The sequence below is a fragment of the Cydia strobilella genome, chromosome 24 (assembly GCF_947568885.1).
Source record: "Cydia strobilella chromosome 24, ilCydStro3.1, whole genome shotgun sequence".
In the NCBI taxonomy this organism is placed as follows: Eukaryota; Metazoa; Arthropoda; class Insecta; order Lepidoptera; family Tortricidae; genus Cydia; species Cydia strobilella.
The window spans coordinates 3302084-3315348 of NC_086064.1; the positions used below are offsets into that span (position 1 = coordinate 3302084).

The 13265-nt window shown below is 41.1% G+C and overlaps 1 protein-coding gene across 6 annotated transcripts in view; it reads right to left on the minus strand.

The window, feature by feature from the left end:
* Nucleotides 1-2934: 2934 nt before the first annotated feature.
* Nucleotides 2935-13265, minus strand: part of LOC134752154 (LIM domain-binding protein 2) — an 82823-nt gene continuing 72492 nt past the window's right edge. For all 6 annotated transcript variants that reach the window (XM_063687753.1, XM_063687755.1, XM_063687757.1 and 3 more), the window contains exons 4-9: nt 12783-12885; nt 11179-11351; nt 10228-10428; nt 9465-9588; nt 7691-7809; nt 2935-5323 (exon numbers count right to left, since the gene is read on the minus strand). In XM_063687753.1, coding sequence (XP_063543823.1) covers nt 5165-5323; nt 7691-7809; nt 9465-9588; nt 10228-10428; nt 11179-11351; nt 12783-12885 — 879 coding nt within the window. In that variant the 3' untranslated portion in view covers nt 2935-5164. The remainder of the gene's footprint in view (nt 5324-7690; nt 7810-9464; nt 9589-10227; nt 10429-11178; nt 11352-12782; nt 12886-13265) is intronic.

Below are 13265 nucleotides of genomic sequence, written 5' to 3' on the forward strand. Positions count from 1 at the left end.
GCTACTGACGAAGTGTATTGCTGTATTGCTCAACAATAGGGGATATTACTGCAATGTTCTGCCACCAGAGTGCAGGACTAGTCTTTTTAGTAAACCATAGAGTAACTCAAAGAGTAAAGTACATAGATCTAGTATATTTCTATAGGTGCGCCCGTTAGGGATATAGTCTTCAGAGATAATAAAATATGACATTGATGCATCAAGGCGGTTTGTTTACAGAATTACGGGGGACCTACCGGGAAACGCAAATCCGAAATTTCACTATCTGCCTCTTTATCGCTCGAATATGCAAGAGTGACAGATGTTAGATAACGAAGTTTAGATTTTCTTGTTTCGCGATAGACCCTCAGATATGTGGTAGTGGCGCCACCTACGCGGAGTTTCGCGTAATATTCCCTATTTATAACGAATATATCTTTGCTAATATTAAAGCAGAAGGAGTTGAATATAGAGTTCCGGTTACTCTGATTATAATATAGGGGGTATTACTGCAATGTTCTGCCACCAGAGTGCAGCACTAGGCTCTTTAGTAAACCATAGAGTACCTTATACTTGCTTATACATACCAAAGACCTTTATATTATATAACTCCGTATAAGATGAATAAAGTCTAAGGAAAAAACCACGGAAATCAAGAAAATTTGATTCTCGCACAGATTGCGCTACCACCAATACCAACCTTTGGCCTATTCTCGTTTAGATGTTTGTCATTTAAAAATTTTAACACATATCAGTGAAAGAACATGGGTCAAATACATATAAAAATAATAAATACAAATAAAAAATTAATCATTTCCATATATATATAAATTTTTAGATATTTTTAGAATTAATCGTGTGTCGATAGATGGCAGTAAATTTATTGATGCATCAAGGCGGTGTGCTTACAGAGGATCTACCGGGAAACGCGAATCCGAAATTTCGCTATTTGCCTCTTTATCGCTCGAATATGCAAGAGTGACAGAGATGTTATGTTAGATAACGAAATTTCGATTTTCTTGTTCCGCGATAGACCCTAAGATTGTGGTAGTGGCGCCCCCTACGCAGAGTTTCGCGTAATATTCCCTATTAGCTGAAAATCGTTGAGCATTGGACTTTTTGTTTGCCGCTACATCTATTGTCGAGTAGCAGTACTAAGAGTTCCGCTACTCGAAGCTAGATGTCGACTACGAAAAGAAGCGCGTTTTGGTAAGAAAACTCGATGTGTGGAGTTACCGCTCTTTCTTACTTATATTTATCTATGATGTAAAGATATCTCTATGTATTGTATAAATATTAATTAACAGGAAAGTGGAAGACTGTTTCTTCATATAAATGTAGCCTCTATGTCTCTATAAATGTCAGCAAAAGCCAATATATCGTCAGGTGACAACCAAAACACTAATTACCTCCACAAGTCCATAGCCGTAGGCCGTAGTGAACCGTATTAGTGGTATTAGTATCAAAATAAGGATTTTTGTTTAATTGTTTTTTAGTAAGTAGTGAGTTTTGCTTGTCACCTGACGATATGGTCTTTGAGGTCTGTGCTATTCTACCATCTGCAGTACCGCCCATTCGTTTGAACTCGGTGGACAAAGTTATTTACTGAAAATTTGCTCTGGCGTGTAAGCGAGCGACTTTGGGCGTTTTCTAAAATAGATATTAAAAGATCACAGATCCTGGTGTTTTTGGGTTCTTTGATCTCAGAATCACTAGCACATTCAATCCTGATGCTAAAAAAATGTCCCTAAAAATGTACTTCTAATTGTTCTACGTCACGCACATACAAGTGAACAAATTTTTCACACTAAAACGCGACGTATAATGGAATTGCCATTTTGGGACATCTTTTTTTAATGGCAGGATGTAGAATGCTGTCGATTCCGAGCAGTCAGCCCAAGAATATCTAGATTTGAAAGAATCAGGTTAACAATATTTATTTTAGAAAACGCCCCTTTGCGCGCCCAAACGGATAACCTATAGATGGTATAGAAAGGATGCCAATCTCTTATGGCAGAATTGTTGCAAAAGTGACCGCTTTCAGTTTTAAATAATAGTTCCTAATCTCTCCGGTGGCGCTAGTTAGGCTCTGGGACATGAGTATATAATGAACCATATAAGGCAACAAATAACCCCACCAAATTACGTAGGTTGTTTTTGGTAGTATTTCGGTGTATGGTGGCGCCGCCTAATTACTGTTTTTTGATGGACACTTTTCATACATAGAGATTTGGCTCCTTTATATAGTCTCCATGGGATAACCTTTTCGACGCAGTGTCAAACACAAAAGCTATCACTCGGAAGCCACGTCACCGAAGTGTCAAAACTGAAATTGAACTTTATGCAAATACACGTAGGTCTATGTTGCTCTGTGGTCTGTGACGGATTAATCGGTCTTTGGCGCTGGACCTGCAGTGCCGATATATCCGTCATTGGCGTCTAAAAGGTTAACGCCACGCCTATTAAATATAACGCGTTATCGAATGCCTTATTGAAAATGCATGAAGGTCTATATTAGACTGTTACCGTGCGTGTCAGGTAATAAGAAATCAATTTACTTTTTGTATGGACATGTATGGATTTAGAATGGGTTACATATAAAAATAAGGAATAGGTAAGGTAGTTATATGTATAGATGGTAAAGTCGTCGTCAATAAAACTTGCAAATATGTAAACAAACTATTTTATGATTTTACCTTCATTACTTCGTAGTCTCGCTTTTTAAAAGAACAACCATGACCTTATCAACAGTCTCTATACCTACTTAAATATTTTATTTATATAATTTTTTCCTTTTAAATGTTAGTTATGAATATTTCAGGGAAAATAACATTCTTAAAAATGTTAGGTTATGTGTCAAACGCTAACAAAATCTGTCATATCTGTTTACATTGTTTGCAAGTTCTATTGACGACATTATTGAGGGACAATGAATGTGTAAATGAAACAATCAGATTAACTTATTTTATCCGTAAAGGCCTATATTTATTTATTTATATCTGTTGACAATAATCCATGTGTGCCCGCGTTTCGTAAAAGTCAAAAAATTACAATGTACCAGGGGCTCATAAACAGTCTGGCACTGACGCCGTCCAGGACACGTACAGGGCTTGTGATCGATTCGAAAACACGATAGACGTCTGGTCCCTTTCACTCACTCAGTCACAGCTGCAGTCAGACAGGGATAGGCGATATTCCACCGCTTTTCGAGACGACAAGGCCCACAGACTACGCGTATCCACGATTTCTCTTGCCATATATTCGAGCGCAACGGAAACATTTTCTGAATGATTTCTTTTAGATCTCTATTCTTAATCTATTGTGAACGGAAGGTAGTCATAAATTAAATATTACCCTGAATTTTAGCAAAACTGTTATTCAGAAGATGTTTCCTTGCGACTTTAGCTAGTGATATGTCAAAATTTATAACTTCAACGCAGTATTGTTTCATAACTGTGGTCGGTAGCAACTAAATGCACTTTAAACCAGATACAAGTTTTAAAATATTTGTTCTTGCCCAACTAGTCAACTTAATTAGGTATATAAATTTACTACTTAATTTGTTCTGTGCTACCATCACGAAATTAACCAATGAGGGCTACCGCGTTTAATTTCGCCGCTAGGGGCGCTAGTGTAGATGAAGGTCTTTCAAAATGTCAAATGCATAGAAGTTTGGGGGGTTTCAAGCTTTTTTATCGGAAATTTTCACTCCTTATTCATAATTGTAGTAAATCTTTGTCCATCTTTGATTAATCATAGTAAACAATAGATATAGCTCAATAAATGTTAGTGGTTTAAAAAAGTGCCAACTAAAATATATGCAAAATTAAACAGGTTGAAAAAATGACACATTTATACATTAAAATACCTTTGTGTTTATTAGAACGTATAGATTTTTTAAAAATAAGCATAGAAGAATTTTGAGACCTGTTTTTCTGGACCTACATCTACAGTGGCGCCAACTGGTGAGCACAAAAACGGTAGCCCTCATTGGACGCCGAACACTTGATATCACGTTCTTGAGGTGAAATGGTGTAATTTCATCGCGATTTCAACAGAAGCAGAAAAGGGCTATTTTTATAACAAATTTATGCAACTCAATACTTTACCAGTCGGCATTCATGCCAAAGAATTATAAAACTGAAATTGATGTCATATCGAAAGAAAAACTGACTAAAGTCACCGGTGTTCTTATGCATTCGCAGCAGACGGCACAACTACCGATCCATCCAGATCACAGAGGTCGAATCGATTGATTTCTAGGGTTCCGTACCCAAAGGGTAAAAACGGGACCCTATTACTAAGACTCCGCTGTCCATCTGGCCGTCACAACTGTATCTCACGAACCGTGATAGCTAGACAGTTGAAATTTTCACAAATGATGTATTTCTGTTGCCGCTATAACAACAAATACTAAAAAGTACGGAACCCTCGGTGGGCTAGTCCGACTCGCAATTGCCCAGTTTTTTTAGTACATGCAAGTTTTGAAAAGCTAGGCGCTTTTGATTATATAGTTCCTTCCGGTTCCTTTCATCGGTCACTTTTTCTTTCCTATATGATATTTATTTCAATTTATATAGCAGCGCGGCTACTTAAAAACGACACAAATCAAAATATTTAATTAAAAAAATGCGTTTCCTAGTCGTCGACAAAAGGATGTTCTAATTTTTAACAAGCAGATACGCCTGCGAACGAACTACAATTTTTTATATTAAAGGACCCACCCCAAGGCGGGTAATAATAAGGGTATGGAAAGATTTGCGAGGTTCGAGGCTTCCGGAGCTCAATCGGTTAAGAGCAATGCAGTTTGCGGGTACAACTCCTGCCGGAAGCTTGTGTTTTCCATTTTTTCCTTTAATATGAAAAAAAATTCGCTTCTAAATTGTCTTCAAGTGCTTCCAGGGACACCGGACCACCGGTTAAGAACGGCAAAGTTGCTAAATGTTGACATCACGGCACCGCTTGGCTGGTCTGTGTCGTGGTGTTGGAAGCTTGTTTTTTCCATTTTTTCCTTTAATATAAAAAAAATTCGCTTCTAAATTGTCTTCAAGTGCTTCCAGGGACACCGGACCACCGGTTAAGAACGGCAAAGTTGGTAAATGTTGACATGACGGCACCGCTTGTCTGGTCGTGGTGGTGTCGTGGTGGTGTCGTGGTGTTGTCGTGGTGTGCTCGGCTACGGGCGTCAGTGGTTGGGCGGGGTCTTGGCGGGCTCGGGCGGCGGCGGCGCGCTCCACTCGGCGTCGCCCTCGTACTGCGTGTTCTCGAGCCGCGTGATGAGCCGCTCGTCCTCGTCGCCGAACTCGCCGCCCATCAGCGACGGCTCGCCCACCACCATCACGTCCTAAACATACAAGTACACATTTACTATTACACCACACACTAACTATACTTTGTCCAAAGATAGATATAACTCCGTAATAGATGTATACAGTCTAAGGAAAAAACGTGCCTCGAAAATCACGAAAATTTGATTCTCGATCAGTTGGCGCCACTAGTTTTAGCCTACTCTCGTATAGAGGGCGTTGACGATTTCGTTTATTATTTAACAATTTTAACGCATATTAGTGAAAGAACATGGGTCAAAATCATAAAAATAATTAATGCAAATAAAAAAAATCATTTATCCATATTTAAATACATTTTATCGTATTTTTATAAATCTTCATTTTTAGTTTTAAAGTGTGTCGACAGATGGCAGTGAATTTACTGGGGTTACAAAATTTACTATGACAGTACCGCTCTAGTATCAGTTACTCTATGCTTATACTAGAGCGGTACTGTCATAGTAAATTTTGTAACCCCAGTAAATTCACCGCCATCTGTCGACACACTTTAAAACTAAAAATGAATATTTATAAAAATACGATAAAATGTATTTAAATATGGATAAATACAAACAACAAACAAACAACAACTGACAAATGGAGGCAAATAATGCTTGGGCTTGTGTAAATTTTTATTACGTGAATTATTATTATTATTTTTGTAATTATTAATTTTTGTAGTATTTATTTGCATTTTCTTTTAATCAATAAGGATTTAATTGTTATTACTTGTTGTAAATACTAATATAGAGTAAGGCATTGTTACTAACAACATTTTTATGGGCCCCAGGCCTGAAATAAACGAATATTTATTTAATTTAATTTTCATTTATAAATGTTTTTTTTTTATTTGCTTTAATTATTTTTATGATTTTGACCCATATTCTTTCACTGATATGCGTTAAAATTGTTAAATAACAAACGAAACCGTCAACGCCATCTATACGACTGTAGGCCAAAGCTAGTAGCGCCCTCTGATCGAGAATCAAATTTTCTTAATTTTCGAGGCACATTTTTTCCTTAGACTGTATCCATCTATTACGGAGTTATATCTATCTTTGCTATTACACCACATAATAATTACAGTTTGTCAAAGGACTGTCTCATTCATTTCAAACATAGACAGAGATAATCGATAATAATCTTTGTCTTACACTAGTACTAGCACCCAAAAGAAAAGGATAAGTACCTATAGTTTTTTTTTTGTTCTTATTTACCAACTGAGGAGTGTCTTATCAAAAGGGTTTATTTCTCTATGAAAAACCATACAAAAATAAGCCTTGTGTGTCTTTTCACGAGGCTTATTTTTGTACGGTTTTTCATAGAGAAATAAACCCTTTTGAAAAGACACTCCTCAACTATAATACTACTTCCGTACAGATGATAAACTTCCTACAAAACCGAACTTTGGAAAGAGACGAATCATCTCCCGTTCTAATGTATCGCCCTATCCCTTTTGGTTATTTAAGGTTGTCATAATTCGAGTCCATAGACCTAGCATTACCTACATAGATGAGCTATACGCACGCGTGCGCCCGTGAGGGACGAAACATACGTAATGCGACAATGATTAGTCGGTTAGATTTGTTGCCATAAACCATACTAAATTTACGGTGGGTAATAAAAAAAAAAGTGGGACTGTGACAAGGACAAACAATAACAGCGCTTTCTCTGCTACTCCTACTAAAAGATACATAAGACTATCCCGTTCGGTCATTACCCCTCACGCCCGATCCAGTTATACTAGATTCATGTTCGAGTCATTATCTTATCTGTGGTCGTGCACGCGAAAGGACGTCAAGTTGTGCCAAGGACTTCCGGGTCGAACGCCATCTTGATAGTAGCCTCGTGATTAATTCCTTTGTTTTTTGCTCATTAATATTGTTTAAAGTGTAATATCGATAGCTCTATTATACAATAATCTAATGTGGTAGTGTGCAGTGAATGGAGAATTAATCTCAAAGCGTGTTTAACCACCATTTTGGAGTCAACGGCCGGTAGTCCACGTGCTTCTCGTAAAATCCAGCTATCGGTTTTACGAGACAACTACAACAACCACCGAACAGCGTCGTGCTCTAAGAGCATTTATTTTGTTCCTACCCTTTTCCGTGACATTGGCTACGGGCAACACCGCCCTCAAGTCCATCAAGAAAAGAAGTTGTGCCAACCCTAATAACAGAGGGATGAGGGGTCATACCAAGTGTGACAGTATGTATCAAAGACCTATCTCTTTCCTAAGAAAAAGTGTGACAAGAAGGGGAGGGGGGGGCCATACCAAATTTTTATTTTTAGACCCCTCTAAAAATAAAAATTTGGTATGATGTAATGAATGGATGACCCCTATTGTGTATGTGTAGTGATAGTTGGTAGTGGTAGTGGTGTACCTGTGAGGCGAGGCTGAAGTTGGGTCCGGGGGAGCGCTTCTTGGCGGGCGCGGGGGGCGCGGCGTTGGCGCCCGCGCTGCCCTTGCGCTTGCGCCGCTTGCTCGCCGGCCGCTGCGACTCTGCGGGTGTGAGAGAGACAACATGTTACTTATATTAACATCATTTCGACCAACACACTGATATATTCAATATATTAGCATATCACTCGCGTATTTAAGAAGATCCCTCGACATGTTTGCTCCATAACGATTAAGGTGGTTCGATTTTCATACAAAATTCAATCGACTTTAATTAAGACACTACACACTATTACTACACAAATATTTGCTCATTTATCTACTTTCGAATATTCGTTTGCGCTGAATTAATAGAAAAACTTTATTTCATACAGAAATCATACATAAATCGACGTAATCTTTTCATAAATTTTACGTATGTGTGTGTCACAAATGTCGTGTACAAATACGTTGCGTGCGACGTTGCCTCTCTATGACGTTGGCGACGTTGCCTGGCCGACCATCGGCGCGCGGGATTTGCAGTGCCGTCATGTTTAGTGCATTTTAAGCTTTGGGTAACCTAGTCGAACCACCTTAACAAAGCTTCAAGCCTTGTGCATAAGCGTACGGATGCGGACTGCGAGTACCAACCCCGAGTGCGAGTGATACGTGTATAGTGATTGTAAGTGACTCAGGAACATTCGTGATGAACCCACAAATAGAGATATGCCTTTACAGAGATTTGAACCTGGGACCTCCAGCTTTGTAGGCTAGGACGTCTTATTATAATACCAGGAGCACATAACTCACCAGGGGGTGCGACCATCCGCTGCCACTTCTGGAAGAGCGTGGTCTTGAGGCAGTCCCGCGGCGACAGCGCGTACGCCTTGTGCCATATAATGGAATCAGATACCAGGAGCTCATGACTCACCAGGGGGTGCGACCATCCGCTGCCACTTCTGGAAGAGCGTGGTCTTGAGGCAGTCCCGCGGCGACAGCGCGTACGCCTTGTGCCGTATAATGGAGTCAGATACCAGGAGCTCATGACTCACCAGGGGGTGCGACCATCCGCTGCCACTTCTGGAAGAGCGTGGTCTTGAGGCAGTCCCGCGGCGACAGCGCGTACGCCTTGTGCCGTATAATGGAGTCAGATACCAGGAGCACATGACTCACCAGGGGGTGCGACCATCCGCTGCCACTTCTGGAAGAGCGTGGTCTTGAGGCAGTCCCGCGGCGACAGCGCGTACGCCTTGTGCCGTATAATGGAGTCAGATACCAGGAGCACATGACTCACCAGGGGGTGCGACCATCCGCTGCCACTTCTGGAAGAGCGTGGTCTTGAGGCAGTCCCGCTGCGACAGCGCGTACGCCTTGTGCCGTATAATGGAGTCAGATACCAGGAGCACATGACTCACCAGGGGGTGCGACCATCCGCTGCCACTTCTGGAAGAGCGTGGTCTTGAGGCAGTCCCGCGGCGACAGCGCGTACGCCTTGTGCCGTATAATGGAGTCAGATACCAGGAGCACATGACTCACCAGGGGGTGCGACCATCCGCTGCCACTTCTGGAAGAGCGTGGTCTTGAGGCAGTCCCGCTGCGACAGCGCGTACGCCTTGTGCCGTATAATGGAGTCAGATACCAGGAGCACATGACTCACCAGGGGGTGCGACCATCCGCTGCCACTTCTGGAAGAGCGTGGTCTTGAGGCAGTCCCGCGGCGACAGCGCGTACGCCTTGTGCCGTATAATGGAGTCAGATACCAGGAGCACATGACTCACCAGGGGGTGCGACCATCCGCTGCCACTTCTGGAAGAGCGTGGTCTTGAGGCAGTCCCGCGGCGACAGCGCGTACGCTTTGTGCCGCGACATCAGCTCCTGCATCGGCTCCAGGATCACGCATAACTGAAATTTAGACAATTTTATTACTTGACGGTACCATTTGATTTTCATGCAGGTAGTTAGGGGATACGAAACTAGGTGGCGCTGCACAATACAAAATGCAGTTTGCCGTAAAAACGTACGACAGTTGACGTAAACAATTGCATTAACGTTTCGGCCAACACTGCATTGTCACAGAATAAGTAATAGTATTATCATACAGAACGGCCACGCACCGCCCCGCCCCGACTCGAATGACCTCGCCCCGCGACACCAGATTGACGGCCGTTTGCCGGCCGCTCAGTACTGTTTTTAAGCAACTTACTCACACTATGACGCATGACGCGTATACAGGCGTGCCGTTCACACATAGAAACGCAAGTGATTTTTAGGGTTCCGTACACAAAGGGTAAAAAAGGGACCCTATTACTTAAACTCCGCTGTCCGTCTGTCTGTCTGTCACCAGGCTGTATCTCATGAACCGTGATAGCTAAACAGTTGAAATTTTCACAGATGATGTGTTTCTGTTCCCGCTTTAACAAGAAATAATAAAAAGTACGGAACCCTCGGTGGGCGAGTCCGACTCGCACTTGGCCGGTTTTTGATGTATAGCGTGTCCGCCCTGTGGTAGTGTGGTCTATAGTTGGTCAAGCAAATACTGACCCTCAAGTAGTTGAGCGTGGAGTTGGTGATGCCCTGACGTGTGATGTTCTTGGAGAGCTGGTCCAGGGCGGCATGGTCCGGCGGATGGACGGCCTGCCGCGGGATGAGCTCTCGATGAGCGCGGACCGCCATGTGCCAGGACTTGATGCGCATCAGGTCATCGAATGTGAACTCGAGGATCAGCCGACCTTCTGTGCACACCTGGAAATGACAGGTAAAACATTAATATGGTACAACAATATTTTCGGCCAAACTGGATCTAGATGATGGAATAAACTATCACTATCAATCTGGCACAGTGTAGTGCATTTGCTGTAATAAACTACTTTTTTAAATCGTGCAAGTTCCTTATATGTCGATGGTCACAATTCCGCGAAACTTAATAACCTGCTTGATGACGAAAAAACTACAAAATCGGCCCTTTTCACTATTCAAAGATTGAAAGCCATCTTCCTCGCGTTGTGCCGGCTTTTTGCCATAACTCAAGGGAGCCTGGTGTCTACTTGGCAACTAATCCCAAGAATTGGTGTAGGCATCAGTTTTTACGAAAGCGACTGCTATCTGACCTTCCAACACAGAGGGAAAGCTACTTAATTATAGGCCTTACTGGAATTTATACGGTTTCTTTCTTTTTTTTTCAGTGGTGATTTGCAGTTTTCTAAAACGATTTCTTGGGTTGCCTCAGGGTACACTTCTAGGACGCTCTAACGTTAGTGAACACGGGTGACCATCGTACAGTGGTCGCAGTCTCTGATGCTGATATTGTCAAAGGCCTTAGAGTAGCTCAGTGTTTTGGAAGGATTTTACGGGGTGCCGCACTAGGACCAGCTGACTTTAGTGAACATGGGTTTTCCATAAAGCTTGACCATGTCAAAGGCCTTTTAAGAGTCGCTTAGTATTCTGGAAGCACTTTATGGGGTACCGCAGGGTACAGCCCTAGGTCCTGCTTACCTTAGTGAACATGGGTTTGCCGTGGTGCGTGACCATCGTACAGTGGTCGCAGTCCAGCGTGATGCTGGTGTTGTGGAAGGACTCCTTGGGTTGCCGCATCGTGTAATACAGCTCTGAGACTCCGCCCTCGTATATACTGCGGAAGTAGCGCGGTATCAGCGTCCTTCCTATTGCTGAAATGTGAAAAGGAAATGTATTAGTGATTGTTTTTGCTTGTGATTGGATAAGAGAGTGTATGTTGAAGAAATATCGCCTTATGGACTAGGTAAATTACGTTTAGTGTTCCAGTAAGGGCCGATACAGGGACTTTAACCCGACTGCATATTTTTTGCAGCCAGGTCTGCGTGCAGTTCACATACAAGTTCGTTTGTACCGGCCCTAAGAGTTATAATCAAAAACAAATAAAAGTACTATTTCGTCGGATGTTAAGCGAGGTTTAGACTAGCAAGAACTTGCATGCAATTAACGTTGCATTGCCGACTTCTGAGGTAAACTGCATTCAAAAGTTTGATCAGATACCGCAATGTAACGTAAATTGCATCAAAGATAGATATAACTCCGTAATAGATGGATACAGTCTAAGGAAAAAACGTGCTTCGAAAATCAAGAAAATTTGATTCTCGTTCAGAGGGCGCTACTAGCCTTGGCCTACTGTCGTATAGATGGCGTTGACGGTTTCGTTTGTTATTTAACAATTTTAACGCATATCAGTGAAAGAACATGGGTCAAATCATAAAAATAATTAATGCAAATAAAAAAAATCATTTATCCATATTTAAATACATTTTATCGTATTTTTATAAATCTTCATTTTTAGTTTTAAAGTGTGTCGACAGATGGCAGTGAATTTACTGGGGTTACAAAATTTACTATGACAGTACCACTCTAGTATAAGTTACTCTATGATTGCATATAAGTTCTTGCTAGTCTAAAAGCCAATGTATCAGAACATCGATCCAATGATCCAATGAAGAAATCCAATGCTGCTAAATTGGGAACGCCAGTTTTGAGGATAGTGGCCCAAGGTTAGGCATAATCTAAATAAGCCCATGTATCTAGAAGACCAGTATCTAGAATTAATATGGGGCATTTTCTATGAAAAGGGACCTTATTGTCGATGGCGCTTACGCCGCACAGAGTCGCGCGGCATTGTATTTATAAGCGCCATCGACAATAAGGTCCATTTTTATAGAAAATACCACAATTTAACATTTTTGTAAACGTTCTGTTTTGACGAAACCTGAGGTGGATGAGCTTATTGTAATGTGACGAAGCCTGCGCTGTGGATCTGATGGTATGCCTTTTTGTTTTTTTTTTTTTGTTAATAAATTTTTTATGTTTTAATAAAAAAGTAGGTGATTTGACCGTGACGTTTTTGTAAATACTTTCAGACTGGACTGATATTTGTGTGCTCCATCATATTTTAACCTTTTAAAGAGCAGAAAATAGCCGAGGTAGTGAGTTTAAACTTCCACGACGATCGATTGTCTTAGATTCTGGTTAGGAAAAAAAAATCAATGTTTTTTGTTTGTTTCATTTTTTAAGCTTATCGCGAGGTCACAAAGCCACTAGTTGTAATTTCTGTTATTAGCAAATATACTTACTGTATCTCTTAGGTCCATCTTCTAAACAGAAGGTGAGCGTTAACGTCGCGTCGTCCTCGAAAAACTCCGTCGCGAACGCGTCCCACCAGAGGTTGTCTGAGTCCTGAAATGTTAGAGTTTCGCGTTACTTATGGGCTCCTGGTACTAAAAATTATAATATATTACATAGTTTTATATTTTTCTCAAAATATGATACGGGCATGTGCACAGTTTTATTTATTTTTCATCACACTCGCTCAGTAAATGTGAATGTGTGGGAACTATAGAAAAAGCGTTTTCCCTAGGGAGTTATGAAAATTCTAGTATTATAATTAAAAGTTTTTTGTCTTTTTAGTTCATTTTTGTATTGCAAGTGTGATGAAAAACATTGTGTGTAACTCGGGGCGTAATAATATTGCAAACTCGAGTCTATAAATCGCACCGGCAAGCCGTCGCGATTTAACTAGGTATATATTATACACTCGTTTGCAATATTTAACTTAC